At 38.2% G+C, this 21,742-nt stretch overlaps 1 protein-coding gene across 1 annotated transcript in view; it reads right to left on the minus strand.

Annotated features, from left to right (window-relative positions):
- Window positions 1-21,742, minus strand: part of LOC124164862 (homer protein homolog 2) — a 307,527-nt gene that overhangs the window by 36,269 nt on the left and 249,516 nt on the right. Inside the window, exon 3 of the mRNA XM_046542071.1 lies at window positions 42-173. Coding sequence (XP_046398027.1) covers window positions 42-173 — 132 coding nt within the window. The remainder of the gene's footprint in view (window positions 1-41; window positions 174-21,742) is intronic.

The following is a 21,742-nucleotide window of genomic DNA, read 5'->3' on the forward strand; positions in this document are numbered from 1 at the left end:
GGCTATAGTTACATACACAAATTTCGACCGCCACAACTCACCTTATTCAATTCTCCTTCTGAAGAGAACCCAAGGCCGTAGACGGTGTTCGCCCTTACGTCCGACCATTGACCGAACTTCTGAGACGTCTTCGTAAAAGTCATGCTGGGCGTGATGGTACTGTTGATCACCGCCTGGAAGAACAATATAGAAAACATTGTACAAAATAAATTCCCTGAAACAAGCAAACGAACATTGCACATCATTTCCCTTAAATTGCGGCACGAAACAATGCAAGTAACACGAAAATATCCCATTTAACCCCGCAGGGTACGCAGTAGTCATCTTCGAAAGAACCGAGATTAAATAATAATCTACGCCAGAAACTAAGTACCTTCCATGCCAAGAGTACCACGCCTCAAAATCAGCCTAAATCTTAAAATTATGACATGAAGCTAAGTAGAAACTTAGGAAAAAATTTAGGGAACCAGTATGATGCCCAATCATTAAACTATAACTTTTATGCTCTCGAAGGCCAAAGGAACTGAAACTAAAAAAATATCCATGAGCCAACTAAAACAAACACTTAAGTCGCCTGGCTTATCACGTTAAAAAATTACAGATAAAAACTCCCTCGAAAAAGCTACAACCCCTTGGTTCCCAAGCATTAGCTGCGTAATACAAAACAAGTCCTCTATCAGGATAATGGCCTCTTGGCCATCGAAAACATTTTCACTGATAAACTCAGAAACCAGATAACTCCCTTATCGGACAAATATTTCCGTACAACCACAATCGTAACTTCAAACATTGACTTACACCTCCTCCCGAAACTTAAGCCGATCTTCACTAATCGTAACTCTTACTGTCAGTGAGCCAAACAGCTATTAAGCAGTTGTTAAGTTGAGAGTGAAAACACAAAAGCAAAACGAAACCGAAAATTGACTTCAATTGCGTAGCGGGTGGGGAAAGCCAAAGGCGTTCGAAGAACGCCTTAATATTCGAGAGATAAAGTCTAACTAAGTCGGACTCACTCAAAATGAACACCTCCAAGAAATTCATTACCCTTCCAAGTTAGCCAACCCGAAAAATTTTTCTGGAAACGGCTACGGTCGACTTATTAACTGGACGTGCTGGTGAAATTTCGCTGCAGAAAAAGACTTAAGGGTTGCCTCAAGATTCCCGATTTCAAATTCCCTGACTTTTTCCCCTCAAACATATTCCTTTTCCCTGACTTTCATAACATACTTCTTTCAATCATCATATGAAACTTTCGCATGGCTTAGCCAACCAAGGCTAACTTCACCTGCGATTCAAGTTCAACTGAAAATAGAACCTACACATCGAGGTTCGTTCAAATTTTCTACGACAGACACACGGTGAATATGAGCGCGGAATGAAAAAACTTGCTCGTAGAATTTTATGGAGATAGGAAGACGTAATAAATATCTGTCAACTTCTAAACAATGCTATGCAATTGTTTATTATTAGAATCTTAATTTTCATCGAAAATCAAGGGTTAAATGGTTTTACTTCAAATTGATGCATGCAAATAGGCAAATATGCCGAATTTATCTGTGCAAGCCATCAGTCCGCTGAAAATGCACGCGGTATTTCATTTGATTCCCACATAGTGGGATAAATATTCCCTGATGCCAACGACGAGATTCTCTGACTTCATCCTCATTTCTCTGAACTCTCCGACCTGGAAAAACCCTGGATTAAGCGCTGAAATATCGAGTAGATATTAAATCGGAGGAAAAATAATTACATTCCTATTCAAGATAAAATAAAGAAGGAAGAGTACATTCAGAGCCCTAGTCTTATCTACGGCTAAATGCAACGAAAACCATGAGGTGAACGCGTTCAAAGGAAACAAGAAACACCGAAAATATTCTACCTACAACCTCACAAACTGGTAAAACTAGGAAAGGAAAATGTTTTGGTCATTTTACAGAGATGAAGAGAAAATCGAAGGCGGCGCTGCAAGGCGAGTACCAGAGGTGTTTTGCGTAGTGAAAAAAACGTTTTAACCAATGTATCAGTGTAAATGTAAAGTACTTCGTAGGTAACAAACGTTTGTAAGACAAAAAATTAAATTTTGAATGTTTTAAAAATTGTGTCCGGTTATATTTGCGTCCCCATCGTATTAGGGTCAATCCATTTCAAATCACCCAAGCCATGTTGCTCAACATTTTTAATTGTCCTGATTTTTTATCATTGGTTCCCTACTATTCTATACTTCCATACTATTGGCTTTAGAAAACAAGGAGTGCATTCTCAGCGCTAAAACTTATACTGCAAGTAGTTTTTTAAAGTATTCGACCCAGAAGTAAATTTTATTACTGAGTCTCGTTTCCTTAATAAAAATTTATGGTGTTAAAAAGTTGGTATTGACAAATGTTTCCCGAGTTTTTACGGAAAGATTTTGACTGACTGTATTTTATGTTAGAAAAAAAAATTGTTTCCAAAAGTTCTTTTCACGATGGACACAAAGTGTTTTTAATTACTCTGATATCTTTTAAAATAGCTTAGAAATTAAACTTTATGCAAACCACGTTTTTCATCAAAATTCGCCCAGCCGCCATTTTAAAAATGGCTGCCAAAAAAAGTATGGGTTTTACATTTTTTTTCAAATGGTGTTTTGTGATTGTGTACTTGTAGGAAACCAATGTCGAGCAACAAATTTTATTCATATTGGGTGATTTGAAATGAAATGACCCATTATTATCAGTATTATATTACTATGACTACGGCTACGACTTCGGTTGACTATTAAGCACGTGAACTTCGGCTGCAGACAATACTACAAACTGAAGTAAATAATAGAAATGAAATCGAATAGAAAACAAGCCTCGTGTGGGAGAGAACGAATAACGAAGAGTGCATCCACAGTTAGCCCTTGCCTTCTCCACGACCAGCAGCGATGAAAACCAAGCGGCGAACGCTTTCCACGGAAATTAAAACGAGCGCGAGGCCGTGGAAGGAAATAAACGAGTAGGTAGGAGACGACTACCAAAACAATCACGCAGCAGGACGAGGAAGTGCAGAACGGTCGTGGACGGCGACGCATAGGGGGAGAATAATGAGGTGGTTCCACAACGTGGATACCACCTCACCTCACCTCCGGCCCACTTTTATTTCGTACAATACGCGTCGCAGGCGATGCGTGGAGGCCGAGGGAGGACGACGTCCAGGAAGTAATCAAACGGAGAAGAGCGCATGACCAGCACGCGGCGCGTGGCCAGATTTTTATTGCCAGAATGGGGTAAATGTGACGCGAAAAAAGGGACCATAAAGAAAAAGCACAAAATGGAGTCTTTTGATTCGGATCCCGAGGCAAAGCCCGGCGACTCTCAAAAAAAAAAAAAAAAAAAAAAACACTCGGCAAGGCTGAATGCTAATGGATCCCGAGCTAAAAAAAAAACTGTGACGGGCGAAAAAGAATACAAGATCAAAGCCTTAGTGGGCCAGTATTGAGACGGCTGGGAGTAGCATGCTAAATAGCATTCACGTATATCCATCAGAGTGGAAAAACGCACGGGGGGAAATGAATCTAGCACTGGAGCCACTGGACGGAATAGCCCGTAAAAATGGAGCAGATAGGAAAAATCGCAGGAAAACCTAGGATAGCGTCGACTCACAAACAATTACGAACGAGCGTCGCATTTTTCACTCCCTTTGCTACAATCTCCAAGCTTTTTGAGGCTCTTGCACCTTATTCAAACAGTGCACGTTCAATAAAAGTAAAATCTAGAACACAACTGCATGAAGTCAAATCTGTATGCTATACTGGATACCATCAAATGACAAAAAAATTCTATTTAAAATCAGCTTCCAGTGCATACAAGGATTGATACCGTCACCATAACACTACCGCTCAAAAAGATAATAATGCAGAAAAAAATTGAAAAAATAGGTACTCATCCCTATACATGGGCATATGAAGTATGGGATATGGATCATAGGCATATGGATCATCCCAATGGATAGTCAATTCTAAAATGTCAACGTGAGCTATCCTTTGTTCCGTACGGAGATATGACTTTTCCCGCAATCTATAAAATATGCATAATTTAGATAAGTTGTTTTCCAAGATACCAATTCCATGTAGCTGTTTGACTAGCATTAATATCCATCCCAAAGCTCCACCTGCCCACTGAAATTTAAACTTACATCAGTAACTAGTACAATTCACTAATTTTTCAAGCCCTCTCGCAACGTGGTGAAGTGTATTACTCTGATTACAGAGCAAAGTATTGAGTTATATACTCACTCAGTCAAGCGAGGGGTTGGAAAAGATATAGAAAAACTGCAGACATTACGCCATTTAACGGAGACATAGAAAAAATTAAATGTGTCGGAATTAGGTTTCTAGCACATTTCAAGTATAGCTGAAAATTTTCAAGGCATAAATTATAATTACAGCCTCTAGGGACGGTTCAAGGAGCTTTATAAGGTTAATAGGATATTAAATACCCCCAGAAAAATGGGGAACTGCGATTCATGGCATTTCATTTGTAGTAAATTTCCCTATCCCCCCAACCTCTAGGAAGGACTCTTCCTAACCTAACGTGAGACACAGGATAAAAGTTGAAAAAAATGGGTAATCCTAATTTTTGAGCCATTATTATTATTCCCAAAATAATGTGCGTTCCCCTCAGCCTTTCTGCGGCATCTTCTCAAGGATCTGAAAGCCAATAAGAAGCTTCATTCGGCGTTTGGAGTTCCAGGAACTTCCTCCTAAAGAAACCACAGAAGTAACAAAAGCATTTTCTTGGGTAAAAGAATTCATGATAGAGAACAGCCTTTTGTCTTCCACACACAAAAGACATGAAGGTCCGCGATGGAGAACAGCGGAAGTAAGTGAAGGAGAGGGACTTGGTTGCGGAGATCATGGCGGTGCTATCACCAAGAAATAATAAAAATCAATGGTTGGAAAGCAGCAACGAAGATAATAATACATTTGTAAGGCGGGTACTGTAATTTCGGGGGGCTAATATAGTACGTATCCACTGAGTCTGTAATTAATGATCATTTATTCAACATACTGAAGCGAAACGACGCGACTTCTGGAGTGTTTCGTAAAAACCTCATTTAAAACTCGTGGAAAAAATTAAAACACCAACGATGATTCATAGCTGCCTTTAACTCTTGGAAAAAATTACTCATTCCAACCTAATAGTCGTCGGTTAAATACCAGGAAACTAAAAACAATTCATACCTACTTTATCTTGAATTTTTACAATCTAAAATATCTTTAAGGCATAAAAATCAATACAGATGCATCCAGAATAGCTTATTTGAATAAATGAATACGGCCCTCAAACTCCGAGAAATTAAGATTGATTTGTAATCCTAACTATCGCCTTTTCAGACTTAATAATTACAATCAACCCATATGACCAAATAAATTCCATAAAAAAGCGCAGAACATCGAAAAAGTTAATCGCGTAGTTAAAAAATGAAAATTTACTTCAATGCAAAATACTCGTATTTTTCAACCACAATTTGTTGAGGGGTCATCTCCTAGGAAACTTATTGAATTGGCGGACAATGTTGGCGAACGGCAAAATACAGCGAAGACTCCCAAGAATGGAGCCGCATTTGAATTATGAATGTCAACTGGTGGGTGAAAACGGCTAACTTGACATCCTTAAGTTGACAACCTGGAACATATCCAACAGAGTTTACATCATAGCGAGGAGGGACAAAAACACTGTCACAGCCACCAACAACCAGGAAAGGAAAATGATAAAAAGATACGAGGAGCCCGGGACACTAAAATAGCGCAGAATAAAGGGATGTTAACATCGCAGCTCTCCTTCCCACGAATGCCATTTTCCCTCGTGTCCGCCGCTGGGAATTAACTGCAGAGTAAGCAAAGGGGAAGCGACATACCATCACTTTTTCCTCCATGGAACTTCGAAGTAATTGAAACGATGATATAAAACTGGCGAGTTGCCCACGCCACGGTCTAGTGGGGCGAAAGTGAAAAAAACGAATTGCACGCAGAAACGAACGACTTCCTCTGGGAAGATGGGACAAGCTAAAGGGTAATTGCCAGTAAGTAACTCCAACCGCTACATCAGTAGTTGACATCTAGTGCAGATGATGTGATTAAACAAGTCCCGAAATATAACGATGAAAAAAAATATAGACACATAGGATAGTGAAAGCTCTTACATGTTTTTTTTTTTTTACAAATTTTGAGAATTGACGACGTTTAACCGTTAAAAACATAGAAATTTACGATCCAACTGGTTCACATTTAATCAGATTAAAAAAGGTACTGATATGAGATGATAAGGCCATCTCTGCTGTGTAAAAACTGACAATGAAGACCTAATAAGAGTAAAAAATACATAATTGAATCTCTGTAAACTAACTTAAGTCCAAGGTAAAATATAGATACACAAATTTTTAACTCGTACCTAAACAAGTAATTTTGGAAATCAAGTTAATCCCACAATCAATTCATATGCCGTGAAAAATCCCTTCCTAGAAAATGGAAAAACTAACTACATGAAGCTAAAAATTTGTATTTCACATTGAATTCCAAAAGCACAAGCATTTCAGTCCTCGTTTTTTACTATAGCGAAGCGTATTCAATGAAATATCTCAACTAGGGAAAATTAGTTAACAAAATATCTTTTAAAAATATTTTTTTAAGATAAACAATGACATTCCATTTGAGCACAGTCCTAAGCGTTTACGATAACGAGGGGCATCGTGATCACACGGAAACTTTGACGAGGTACTCGTTGTTTACAATGCCTATAAGGGAGCACTGCCTAATTGGTACATAGATTTAACTAAAAGCTACTAGGATTGAACAGTAAACGCGAAGCACCAGTTTGAACGAAAACAACAAAAGCACGTAAAAGAAAACAGCAAAGCAAAATAGGACATTAAAATTTTAGTACAGAACATACGTCCAACCCTCATCTCCGCGAGCTAAAACTGTTACAAAGTTACACCACTGTTATACTTGATGCGGGTAGGCACATAAAAACATGCATGCCATACATAGCGAGGAATAACTAGAATTATGAGGCAACTCGAAAAAACGCAGACGGGATCACCTGATTCACGTATACTATGGAACGGCCTTATCACTCCGCAGGAGCACACCTTTTTATAACAGCTATAAGTACGGAAGCTTATTAGTGAAGGTAATCTACTTGAAAAGAGATATCATCAGTTTTACATTATAAAAAGTCATCACATGTGGGAACATCAACGTCCAAAATTCAGACTTCTGTCCACTCATCATTCAGGAGAAAACGGAATTAAAAAATATAGAAGCATAGATAGTTACTATTGTCAAACCGGTCGTACAAATTAGCTCACAAGATTGTGTACAAAAGCAACTACATGAGATAGAGTTAATATCAATGCACACTAATCATTACTGGATTTAATGAAAATTGGTCAATTAATGATGCATTAACGAGATTCCAGAGTCGTATAGTTTTAACTTAAAACGCGGGAGTATGTAAACAAATGGTTAGAAAAGAATTTCAATGGATGTATAAATTACAATGGCCACAGGAAGAAAAACATTTGAGCTTTGGTATCAAATGAAAACATGACAAAGCATTCTACCCGACCAATCTTTAACTACTGGAGTTCAGCCTTAATATTAAAAGAGCAAAAAATACCCATAGTTATCCAGTAAATAAAATTCTGAAGTGAAGGAATAGAAACCATTGAGATAGCAAAATCAAGCCTAGAAAATCGGGGAGCATTGACAAAGAATAAACATTGCAAAAATATTAGTACTTCGATAAATAGAGGATAATACCATTGAAGTATGTCAAGTAATAAACTTTCAGAGACAATAATCGACACACACAATACAGAGTGCTAGAAGTCATGAATAAACTTTCTTTCATTTATAACCTTAGAAAAAACTCTCTTTGAAGTCCGCAATTCCTAGAATACATTAATAGGATTTGAGCTACTCACTCGTTTATTTTAAAGGCTATTCCATTCGACTAAAAAACAAGTGGACAATGGGACCGTTCAAATAGACCGAAAATTGCAATTCATTAAAGGAATCCGTTTGATGGAAGGGACAGGTAAGTTACAACGATATAAAAAAGTTTCTCATATTAACATTCTTTCATTAGTTTGAAATAAATGAAAAAGCCGCAGACTTTCCATGACATGGTAACGCCAACAGAGTTTTGGTCCCTTTACTCTTTTAAAGAGAAACAACAAATGAGGAGAGGAATCGCTTAAACAATGTGAACAAATGCTGACCACGTTCAAGGCTTATGCACAAAGCGGAGGAACTGCGGAGAAGCGGTAAATATCTCGGAATGAGTTCGTGACATCACCAACTTGTTTGAAAACGGGCCAAGGACGCTTATTTTTCGTCGTGAATATCTCGAGGAGCAGGTGACGGGTCGAAAAACGAAAAACTTCGAGTCTCTTTGGTTTTCTCAATCAAGGACGTACCCAGGATAAAAATTAGGGGGGGGGCAAGCCATGGTTGCTCAAGTTATAGGTAAGATTTAAGCATGGAAAAGGTGAATGAAACCCACATTATAAGGAAACTGTAACAGCTCTTTATTAGTTTTTAAAAATATTTGCTTGAAAAAATATTATTTTCCTTTTGCTTCTGGGGGGGGGGGGGGGGGGCTGCCCCCTCCTGCCCCTCGCTGGGTACGCCCATGTTCTCAATCACAATCGATAAAAAAATTAATTAGCGAGAGTGGCCACTTTTGAAAGACCTTCTCAAAGACAATCTTGTACGCTACTAGGCGCGATGTGGTAGAAGTAATTAACATGGTATGGTATTTGGAGGAGGCGACCGACAGCTTAGGTCATTTGCGCCATGAGGGAAGGGTATGGAAGGGAGGGTGGAGAGAAACCCGGCGGAGGCATTAGCCTGCTCTTAACGAAAGGCACCAAGGGGACCACGGCTTAACGTCCCATCCGACGGACGGAGTGTTGCGCTATAAATGTCCTCCACACAACAGTCAAGCAGGGATCGGGCAGTCACTGAAAATTATCTGCCGCTGCCGGGATTTGAACCCGGGCCCACCGGTTGGGAAGCCAACACTCTAGCCACCACACCAACCCGATCCCCAGTTATTAACATTAATTAAAGGAAAAATCGAAATACTTCCACAAGATTTATTGTTATAACGAAATAACAACGAAACGCGGGCATTATATAATGTTGTTGTGACAACAAAACGCGTCGTGTTCGAATAAATCTTGTGGAAACGCATATTGCAATGTTTCATTTGACCAAGAGCTTCGAAGACAACTCATTCAACTTTCCTCGCTCAAGACATTTCGAACAGTGCGGAGCGGACACCGGATGATAAGTTGGAGGAAAGAAGGAAGGGAGAGAAAGTGAAGTTCTTGCGAGGGGTAAGAATTAGAAGATCTGAGAGGAGCAAGGGTTTGGAGAGAAGGATGCTACGCCCTGCCGTGCGGGTCAGCTCGGGGAAGTAACAATTAGCGAAGAGGGTGAGCGGGAAAACTAATTTCCCCGACGCGAGGAAGCGGGGGTGGGGCGGGTGAGGAAGAAGGGAAGGGGGTGGTGGGTGGCAGAGTGAGACGAGGGGGGAGGAAGAGGGGTGCGGGTGAAGTTAAGGGCCCAACCAAACAAGATGGCAGACGAGGGCTAGGAAGAAAGAGGAATTACGAAGGAATCCAACTGTTTCAGGCGAGATGAAGAGAAACACGCCGAACATAAAAATGGAAGATAAACTTCTATTAGCAATAGTGATAATGATAATAAAATAATAATAATAATAAAAGTAGAAAGACGTCAGCATTCACCCACTGATAATCTCTGCGGAGGGATTCTTGTCTAAAAGATTCAAGAATGAAGTCGAAGACCTGGGAATTAAAAAACAACTGATTAAACTCGGGCAAAAAGCTGTTTTACTACAGACCTGCCAGATCGTGAGAAGATTCCTGGATCGGGCATGATTTGATAGGGTGAATTCTCTTCCTTAACATCCGAGCCTAATCCTAATTTGCCCTAAGGATAGGTGAACATTACCGTCTGGTATAACCAGCTGAGAAAGTGCATGAACTAATAAAAATAATAATAATAATAATAATAATAATAACAACAATAATACGATTAATAATAATAATCATAATATATATAATTTATATTTATATCATAATACAGTTCTGGAATGTGTAAAATAAGTACCAACAGAATAAATTATACTGAGTAGTCATTCGGAATGCAATAAATTATATGCAAACAAGGAAGAAACTTTTCTAACAATGCACCAAGCAAAAAGGGTACATGAGTTCGGCCCTGCCAAACCTCATTGATTTGTGCTCAGGTTCAGTGAAAACTGCAGTTGAAGTATTTGTGGCTCCAGACATTATTGAGTTTGCACAACTATATGGCATTCGAAGGTATACCCAATGAACTAAGAAACAGAATTTTGCCACAACTAAATATTGCGACCAGAAATTGACCAAAAATACGGCGAAAAGCGTAAAAAAGAAAATACTTGTTTCCAATCCATACATTTAACTCCAGACTAATAAAAAATGAGCCATTTCCCTATCACGACTTCTTCAAACTCCAGATTTAGGAGATATTTCAATTACAGCGCTCCAAAATTGACAATTACTGGAAATGAGTAGCAAGCTTCATTTCTTGCTTATAAATTGTTATTTTAGCATAAATAGGTTTAAAAAAAAAGAAATTCATATCTCCCTGGAAACCACTTAAAAGTTTCGGAAGGGGAATAGCGATAATTCACGCACGTGGCACTAAGTTCTAAACGACGACTACATGATAGCCTATTATACGAAAAGTTTTAGCAAAGGATGTAGCTTATTACCATACGACAATTACCTTCGTTTGCAAGCCATATGTAAATTTCATTGTTTTCACTTTTTAGGACGTTGTAGCCAATCAGAAAGAAACAAACATAGAGGGAAAATAAAGGTATAGAATCAAGAGAAAAAAGTCATAGGACAGGTGAAATGTGATGGAAGTAATAAGAAAGGTTAGTATGAATGCAAAGTATTTCTTGTACCAAGCTCATTGCAAAAAATGACAATTAGTACCTATTATATGGCACGCCGTAACCACAACTACCGCATTAATGATTCCATAATTAACACAAAGATGAAAGTTTGAAAATGCATGGAAATATAATAATTTTCCATTACTGTCATCCTATAAACTCAGGCACTCATTTTGCAGATAAAAATTGAGGCCATTATATGGTTTAATTTGTGCACACGGATTAAAACCGCTACCCGCAGAAAATGATTTAGTATCCGAGGAGTTAAGAATAACAAACAAATAACCATAATCAGCTGTGCTATAAATGTGGACTCGCCTTTTAATTAAATCCACGAAATATTAAGAGAGGGACAACAAAATACACACCAATTTCATTACACTCCCTTCATTAAAGAATATGAAAAACTATTAGCCCTTCAATTACCTTACTAATCTAATTTCTGCCGTGAATGCGGGTTCCAAGGCATATGTGCATTACTTTGGGACATTTTACTATCGAGAAGATGATATGGAGCGACAGAAGTGAGAAATACCGAAAATAAGTCCATTTAAGATATTTTCGAACTAGAGATCGCATTAACTCAAGGCTTTTTAACGACAAAAGCAAAACGTCTGTATTTAGCGTCCTGCGACATGAAAAGCCAAAATCAGAACCATCATTGAACAGATTTTCTACACAGATTAGATATTTATTCTTTGCAAAAAAGGTCATCACTGCCTACTTCTAGCCAAACTTTTATTCGCAATAATACCAAATAGAACGCAACTTTTCATAAAACTTCGTATTACGAAGCTTATTGGTGATCGGCCTCACGAAAGTTATAAATATAAGTACATAACTGGAATTAATTAAAAGCATGAGCGCATAAATCAACCAATAACAAACTCTTCATGGCTAATGCAATGAAAAATAATGGCATAATTAATTTAAACCAACAATCTTGATCATAAATCACTACCAGCCTATGCGGCTGGTCATAAAAACATGAGAAATAATCTAATCTCAACCTCCAACCAGCTACTTCAAGGATGAAACTCAATTTTTACATATTAAGTATAATAAAAGATAAAATTTTCATCAGTACTTAATAATTCAATGCAGCCAATTCAATAATCCAACAAGGATATATCTCACTTCCAGACACACTAATAAACACACGAATACGGTAAAAAACAATTTAAGTAATAATTAGATATTTTATCCATATTTGAGATCCGGCGCAGAAGCTCTCAATACGTGAACTTAATATAATTCAAAGGAAATCTGCGAGATTCGTCTAAAACTGCTACGGGCGTACATAAAGCGATGAATTTTAAACGAATCAGGTAGGGAAACCACAAGAGACTGGGAGGCTGAGGGCTAGGCTTAGCAATGGAGAATGGATATCTTGCAGAGCGACACGGAGACAATCATCTTGGAACCCCACTATATTTCCAGGTCCGATGAAACGATAAATTAAGAGAGATATTTTGCCGTAAGGATGTGCATGGGAATTCTTTTTCCACCGAACAATAAAAGACTTAATAAATGCTAGGCGTCATTTCATTTGATTTAACTATTTTTATTTGTAAACAGCTGGCACCCTAACAACGACTATCACACACCTATTGAAACGGCTCGTGGTGTAGTATGTGCTTACATGTAGACATGAAGGAGACTTTTTCATTGGTTACGACCATTATCTTAGAACCCAACTATATTTTCAGGTGCAATAGAAACGATAAATTAAGACAGATCTTTTGCTGTAAGAATGTGTATGGGAATTCTTTTCCACCGAACAATAAAATACATTAATAAATGCTACGCGGGATTTCGTTAGAGCATTTCCTTTTTATTTGTAATCAGTTAGTGTCATTATAACCACTCTCACACGCCTATTAAGTCGGCTTGCAGGTAGTATGTAGATGGAGATGAAACTCGCTCGCGACGCGACACGACAAATACGACGGATATTCAGGGAAGTAGATACTTTTGACATTCTTCCTAAAACCGCAAACCAGACGTCGCAGCATCCTCAAGAGAAAGTCATTATTACCTTTATTCCACCAATACCTTAGGGCGTTTGCATCACTTTCAGTTTTCCCGGAAAATCCGTCTCCACATGAAGTTCCCCCGTGACGCACATTTTGTGAGTTATGAAAATAGATATACGAGAAAATGAAACAAGTAACCAAAAATATTAAACGAAAACCGAAATCATCCCTCCGTTCTCACTGAGACTACTTGCTTAAATGAGATGCTATGATATTTCTAGCATTAATTCTTCGCTTGATTCCACCCAAGCAACTCTTCACGTTCGATTGATGAGGTGCTTTCACACATTCTAAGAGGTCCCACAAGTTTAATTCAACTTCATAAGGGTTTCATCAAACGCCTTCTCCCTCAATTTCTCCGAAAGACGTCTGCACAAGTGATTCTTTACTTGTCTTTGGTCTTCCTCATCATTTAGATTAACTTATTTCAGTCCCTTTGAATACTCTCGGAAGCTGTTAAGTTTGCAATTAAAATAGCATGAGCATGATCCGCATATGTGATTTAAACAAAGAGTTCCTTTAATCAGACGCAAGAGAAGTTAATGTTAAGTGATGGTTATCAATGCAATACCGTACTTCAGCCTTATTATTTAACTTTTGTGCAATAACCCTCATATGCTGCACATAATTTACTCATCATATTTATTAATCCATTCATCATTGATATTCAAACAACTTAGGGATTAAGTATCTTGCTCAAGTATTCGTTGCTCAAGCACGATGATAGCAACATTACCAAAGAAATACATTAGTTTTTCATTAGAAACCGCATTAGCATTAATTCCTTGGCCATTTTTACGAATGAAAACCACACTAATATCCAAATCAAAACGAAAATGTAAAGTTGCTCATATGCAATGGGAAAATTAAGGCCATTTTCCTAGCAAAAACTCACTTTCCAAGAAAAAAATCGGACAAAATTACGTGCTTTAATTTTACCTTTTGGCTGTATTCAATAACATATTTCAAAGAAAAATAATGATGATTTTCCATCATTTTTTAATTTTAAGATGATAATACGTTCCTAAAGTAGCTGTCCATCTTTGTATAACCTTATTCCTCCCATTGACTTGTAATGGTTAAGATCTTTCAAAGGAATCAGAACAAAAACGGGCATCAAGAATAAAAACAACAAACAAAAATATTGGACATTATTTTCACCGAAGATCGAATGCATTTAAAGCACAGTGAAACCTCTGTTCACGGACACTTCTGGCTTTAGGACAGCATTCAATTCGCCGGCAGAAGGATATGAATTTTCATAACGATAAAATCTCTAGTATGCGCACACACCCACTTTCGGACACGGAAACATTTTAGACACAATTTTACTATTTTGCGGAAACCGTCCCATTGGGCTTTCAAACGATCTTTAAAAAATGAGCGATTTTAAATAAAAGTATCGCACTCAGCTGGCTTGAATCCCTGGACTATTATACTTGCGGGGTAATGTTGAGCGTAAAAATGAGGTTGTCTTTAGGTCGCCTCCGACTTACGGACACCTCTCACTTACGGACACATTTTCGAGGACCGTGTAACGTTTGATATTTATGTTTCTATTTAACACTTTGCGTGCCATGGACGTAATATTACGTCCTGTTAATCTTTCTGAAGATTGCCATGGACGTAATATTACGTCTTTCTATTTAATTGGCTTTGTATGCGTGAAGCCGTAATATTTTGCCCGTGGTACTTTTCCAGTTTACTGCTTAGTGGTTCTGTTTTTTTCAAAAATCAACTGCTCGATGAAAAAAGAGTTCACTTTATGTCTTGAGGACGAAAAGTCCTCTGTAGCTACCGGCATCCTTATCTTAGGCCACTTTGTGTGAAAATTATTTTGCGGAAAGAACCGTTCGTTGAGGGTGCAGTGACCCTTTTTGTCATCCAGGATTTATAATGCTTAGCTTGGAACAATGCTTTTTTATGATTTCCATGCTTTTAATAGATCAAATTGAGCGTAAAAAATTATTATGCATGTTATGGCGGTACATCATATGTTGCAACTTTTTTTATTTTTCAAAAACAGTAGGTTTTCATTGTTAAATTATATATTTTAAAATTAGCAACAAATATTATTCAACTCATTTATAAAGAAGAGAAAAGTCCAGTTTTACTGTAACACACATCGATATAAATATATTTTTGATGCTAATGTTTTTGAAAAATGTACGAATTTAGTAAAAATGGCTGGATTTTCAGTATGGCTTTAAAATAAGCAGCCGACACTCAAAGTGTTAATAAATACTAGTATTGATTAGAGTTTTATGTTGAATTTGATGTTTATGTGCCATTCAGAGGGGTGGAAGGTTGGCAAGGGTTTATTGTGGGATGAGAGTGGAATTGTTGAGAGAGAAGCCATTAAGAGAGCATCTTGAAAGAATGAGACGAGGAAGCAAATTGTATTTTTCAAATAAATAAAAAGGTTTTGGAAAGAAAAACTATCTAATGTTACAACCGTTATATTGTGAATACGAAAGTTAACATCATATCTATTAAATATGAGTATATTATAGCATCGGTTATTAAATGAGGAGTGTGCCTGTATTATTTAGAGAGCAGTATATTTTCACAGCCGGTTGATTGGGAACTTGAAAATAAAAAGCTAGTGTGCGAAAATGAGAGGTTTCACTGTAATCGCATTTTTCGTGTTCACTTAGGTGACAGTATTTCCCGCAAGCCATGTATCTCGGCATCCCCACCACATCTTTCTCCCCTCTCCGCCGATGGAAGAACAAAGTTACCGACCGAAAAAGGGTTACGCGTAGAGTGAGGACACCGCAGAAAGTTGTGTGCCGTGCGGCCGAGAAGGGGATACTGCGAACGCAAAAGGAAATGAGCCGCGGTGGTTGGCTCGAGCGTTTCGGGCGGGGGAGAGCGGGAACTCCGGGCGAAGAAAATTAAGAAGATCTGACGAAAGGGAAGAGGGGACAACGGAAGAAAAGACGAAGAGACGCGTCGATGAATGCGCAGAAGAGAAAGATGGAGTTACGGAAATCGGTTCGAGAAACGAAGCACGTACAGGTAGGACTTAGAATAGGATACGTTCCGAAGACTTAAACAAAAGACAAAATCAGAACCATCACTGATTTCCAACACAGACGCAATATTGGTGCAATTGTCATGGAATTTTCAAGACGAAATTTTGGGGATTTCAAAATATTTGTTTTGAAAAATAATTTTGGTCGTAACGCCAGATGGTCGTAAGTCTGTCATTATTATCTTTCTGTTTTTTTAACTTTGAACTTTCAAAATATGCTCCTCTAAAAGTACCTCATTGATTGATGGCAACAAAAAATCACGCTTTCGTTGCAAAATGTTTTGTAAATTCCACATGAGAATACGATTTTTTATGCTGATTCTTGCAACAATGTTTGCTCACGGAAACGAATAAGGCTGAACGTTGATTGCTAGAATATGTGAGCGGTAAAAAAAACTGATGTAATATTGGTTTAGCCAAATCGCGATAAAACTAAAACTCAAGCTTGTCACCAGATTACTCTGAGTTATTACCAAATGAGTGTTGTGATAGAAACAAAATCACGTTAATAACAAGAAAATAGCGCCACGGCCGGCTCAAGTGGCTGGAACAACTTAAAAATTTTAGAATTGAACAATCCACATTTGAATTGCTAACTGCAGAAATGTCCAAGTGGGACGATTTGTCTTTTTTTATTCAAGTTTTTGCTAGGTACAAGACTAAATGTTTCCCACTAAAAGGAAACATGCCAGGCTAATAGTACCGAGTATATGTTTCTATAACATGTTTCGTTTTGGTAGGAAACGGTGAGTCTTGCACCTAACAACAACTTGGGCAAATTGGACATGATGTCTTCCTCTAGTTCGGGATTAATTTTAAGCAATTCCAGTCTACGATCATGTTATCTATAATTCCTGGTCAACAATACCCGTGGATGTAAAATCCGAAATGTTATTGCAATTCGATATAATTTGTGAAAACGCAGATTCGATATATATCGAATATGACCATACACACAAAACATATTTCTATTGGGCATTGTGATGAATACCAAAATGTACCCATTCACAAAATTTCATTGGTCCAGCTTCTAAAGTAATCAAGTTATGCCAATTCGTGTATTTGCGATATTATCGACTCGATCTTTCGATTATACTGGCATCTGTACTTTAAAATCCGCAGTGATATTGATTTTATTTCCAGTCTATGGTCATCTAATACATAATTCCTGGTCAACTATGCCCTTTGATGTAAAGTCCTATATGCTACAGCAATTCGATATATTTTAAGAAAAAGTAGATTCGATATATATCGAACGTGAGACTAATGCAGTTTTAACACGCGCAAATCCGTGCCCCGTGCAAAACGGCCTTTTAAAGGAGGTGAGACTGTTGGAAGGAGCGGGCGTCGGGAATCTCTTAGAGTTTGATAACAAGAAAAGGGTTCACGCGGAGAAGAGATGGGGGAGTCAAGCAGTTTGGGGCGGGAAAGGAAGGAGGGGGAGGAGGGCAAGGAAGGGTTTGGGCGTTGGAGCGGAAGAGTTATCGGAAATGGGGAAGATAAGATGGGCAGGAAAGGATTCTTGGTTAAATTAGAGCAACAAAAACCGGCAGGAGCAAACACTGAACTCACTTGTCTTCTAAATTGATCGGCCTTAAATTGCTGTGGCGCTGGAATTTTAACAATTAACTCTTTCTCTAATTAATGAAAGAATGCCGACGAGAAGAATTGATTACCAAAGTAGTGTTAACAGCATGAACATTATAATAGCCTAAGTTAATTAATCGCCAAGCATTTAATCTGTAAGAATAGCTAATGGGCGAAAGAGACGGACATTATGGATCCAAATATGTTAAAATATCCAAAATTAATGCAAAGAAAGGTGATCAATATGATCATACGTCAAATTTATATTTCTCTACTAAATGCTGTAGCGGTAATTAGAGCTACAAGCACCCTAAAAGATCATTTTTATCACAAATCCTTTATAAATATACGGAGAAAATAATAAATACTTTAGAAGTATAAGGATTATCATACCGAATAGAAACGAAGAAAGAGAACTAAGAAAAGGCTTATAATAGGTTTGATTTACAGACGACTACGACAAACAGATTTCGAAATGAAATAAGCTGTCAAATATGGCTAACAAATATGGCTAACAGATATGGCTAACATGCTTAACAACAGAGCTTATCACGATAAAATGACACCCTTGAAAATGAAAAAAAAACAAAACCACATTCCCTCCACAATGGCTTGAAACTGCATGACAAAGTGGGTCGGTGCATTCGGCCCCTTCCCTTTCCATTATAGAGAACTGCCAGCGGAAATATGCACCCGAGCCCCCGCGCGGAGGAAACTGAATAATTGTGCGTGAAATGGCGCGATTGCGCGCGTAATGCCCAAGGAAAACTCATTAAATATGCCCAACTGCTCGCCACCACATTAAACCAGCACGAGCGGAGCCAAGTGGATGGAAATTGAAAACTCGACCGCAACTGCAATGCAGAGTTTTTTTCGCCTCCGCAAACGAGCTCATAACTCACAATTAACGGAAGGGAAAGACGAGCGATGTGGGACACGGGGACGGGGATGAATAAATAAAAAAAAAACACGGAACTATGAATAAAAAAGCAAGGAAACGGAAAAGGGATTCTAGCGAGAGGGGTGGAGGGGAGGGTCGCTGGGGTTCGGAGAGCGACACGTAGAATAACAAAGGGACGCTGGACTGTGAAGGCGAGGACGGCGACAAATTTGGTAAGGAAGGCCAACTGTTCCCTCTTAAACCTTCACTGCATTTTGTATCATATATGAGTGGGTTGGAAGCCAACGGGAAGAAGTGATTTCTTTTTTTATACAAAGTTAGGTACAGGAATTAGCTATAGAAAACAAACGAGATCAATTAGATACTTAGTGGTGCATTTGAATTTCCACTCGATATCAGCATAGAACAGAGACTCACTCGTATCCCTTGGCAACCAATTTTTGTTCATTTCTTCTAACATTTGACTTTACCTAACTCTGTTGAGAAAACTTATAATCCTTGGCTTCTCATCCCCTCATATGATACACCACACTCATTGCCGCTTATTTATGAAGGGTACAATTCTTCCTCTCTAATGCATGGTAGGTATATCAGAAATGATACACCCCGTCGTTGTACTATGCGGTTCTCGAAGCAGTCAGTAGGTACCAAAGGTGATCAGCTTCTAAGAAGTAAGTCAGCTCGCCGCATGAGAGTCGAGTAAGAGGATTTACCAGAGTGATATCTATTTATGTCATTAGTGAAGGTCCGGTCACCAATGAGAAGTTTTCAATGAGTTTGTGAAAATAACACCTTTTGCGGAAAATTGTCAGTCTGTGGTACATATCCATTTAATGTAAAAGTTGTCGATAGCCATAATGTATCATATGTGATACCTATTGCAATTTTTCCTTAAAAATTAAAAAAAATACAAAATAAGTTCTTAAAATGTAGTCATTGAAGCGTTTCTGGATATATATTTTAAAGAAAAAACTTCTTTGGCAAGTATTTAGAAATTTATGCAGTTAAAGGATAATAAGGGACCTCACCATCTGGCCGGGTAACGCCGCAGCAGGCCATCGAAATATCTTCCCTCTTTTCGTAGATCAATGGGATTACGATCTAAGTATCCCAACGACATATATGTACACTGACTCATTAGGTAACTCTTCCATGCATCTGTCGCATATTTTAAACCATAACTCATCTTATTGGACAGATTGGGAACATAAAAACTTGATTGTCTTCCGCCCTAGAGCTAAAAATATACGCTATCATCTTGAAATGTTCAAGGTATATGAAGTAGACCGCAGTAAAAAATTTTCTCCGTCCCGCACTTGGTAATTATACCTTTTCATTATTTTACAAAATGTATTTTTTTAGTATTTGATCAACAGGCAAATGTTAAATCGGAACAGGATTTCTGCCAATCCTGAAAAAAAACGTAACTGTTACCATAAGTTTTACGCGAGTAAACGGTCACCAAACATTGACCCCTTTGCACTTCCACTGAAATCCTTTATAAGCCCCCTCTTCTGTTTTTCACCAAACTAGCTTTTCCTGCCGATTTTCGTTGTCTTTTGACTCAAGTTCAGATTCGTGTTTATCCTTGTTAAAATGCTTGCGTGTCCGCAAATTTATGTATTGTTATCTGGCTACTGTAAAATTTCGACTGTGTTGTAGGTGGTTAATTACCTTTAAAATAAAAATAAATGAAATGATAAAATTAAAAAAAAAACGGTCGAGAAGGAGGCTTGCGTCCTTTTAAGGAGGAAGGCCTTTAATTGCTGTATTTAAATAAAATATTTTCCCTTAAAAGTAGTCCAGATTGATGAGCCTTAGTTTTATTTTTACCACAATGATTTAAGTAAAAGGGAAAACTATATGATTATTTTCATACAAAGATATACCAGAATTAATCAACATTTTTCCTAAACTAAGACTATCGCCATTAGATTAGCTCTGAGTTGGCTTAATGTTCAGTTTTTCTTCACAGAGGAAGGACCTGGACTGTTAATACAAGGCATAGTTTATTTCAGTATTGATGTAGAAGGAAAAAAAACTACCAGATAACTTTTTAAGAGAATATATACGTGCTTTCCCACCGTTTTGAAGCTAAAAAGAATGATACCATGTATAAAGACGCTAAGTATGATCCTATAACATCTTCGTATGAATATACAGCACATCACATCATTTATGAATATATCTGCCACTGTAAAGTAAACCTAAACGCCAGGCTGGCGCTTAGCACTGAAGTGCAAACGGGGTTAGAAATAAAGTCGAAACATGGGTCCAAATATTTTTTACCGCAACAATAAACAAATGTAATAAAGGACATTTTTTTACCACAAAGACACATTGTCAACCCAGCAATTATTTTTCGAAGCTCACGCTTACCACAGAGGCGAAGCATTAATCTCACTTAAACAGATCTAAACCCTTTTCTTGGGGACTCCAGGGATCTAGGGGTGGGGGACTAAAGGGTACGAGTCCCTAACGACGCGACACCATGTAAGAGCAAACAAACTCGAGAACTCACACAGCGAGGGCAAGGGAGCGGTGAAATCCTCGCCTCCCTCACTCCCCACCTCACTTCCACTGCGGTAAACCATAATTCCTCGGCCCACCTGAGCTAATATCCTACCGCGGCTCGATTAATTGAAACCTTCACCGTCAGTTTTTACAAGGGGTAAGTAACCCGTGGAAGCGAATTAATGAGGCCTCCACAAAATTTTGAGTTAATCTATAAGTCATAAATAAAAGAGGATTACTGTTTGTCTGGTTGCCATTCGTTTCTATACGGCTGCACGGATTGCAACCAAAGTCTGGACTTAGGTGAATCTCATGCTCCCAAAGCTGGTTTTCCTCCTTCCAGTGGTGTCCTTTGCGTCGTATTCTCATTACAGTTTTTTATGTCACGTCATCCAATTATGCGGTTGCCATCCTGCGGCGTAGGCACACCTCTTGACACTCTCAAACTAAAAAAACTAACTCAATGGATACGCTGATCCTGAGCGCGGTATACGGAAATGATTTTTTCTATTGTTTGGTGCTCAGCGTCTTCCGCTGACCGTATTGCTTCAATTTTGAGTCAACCGTGGGATATATTGGAGGCAGAGGACCGTAACCATTCCTGCTTTGCTCCTTCACCTCAAAATCCCACCATGAATTTCCACAGGGAATTTCTTCGGGT

The sequence above is a fragment of the Ischnura elegans genome, chromosome 9 (genome assembly GCF_921293095.1).
Source record: "Ischnura elegans chromosome 9, ioIscEleg1.1, whole genome shotgun sequence".
Classification (NCBI taxonomy): Eukaryota; Metazoa; Arthropoda; class Insecta; order Odonata; family Coenagrionidae; genus Ischnura; species Ischnura elegans.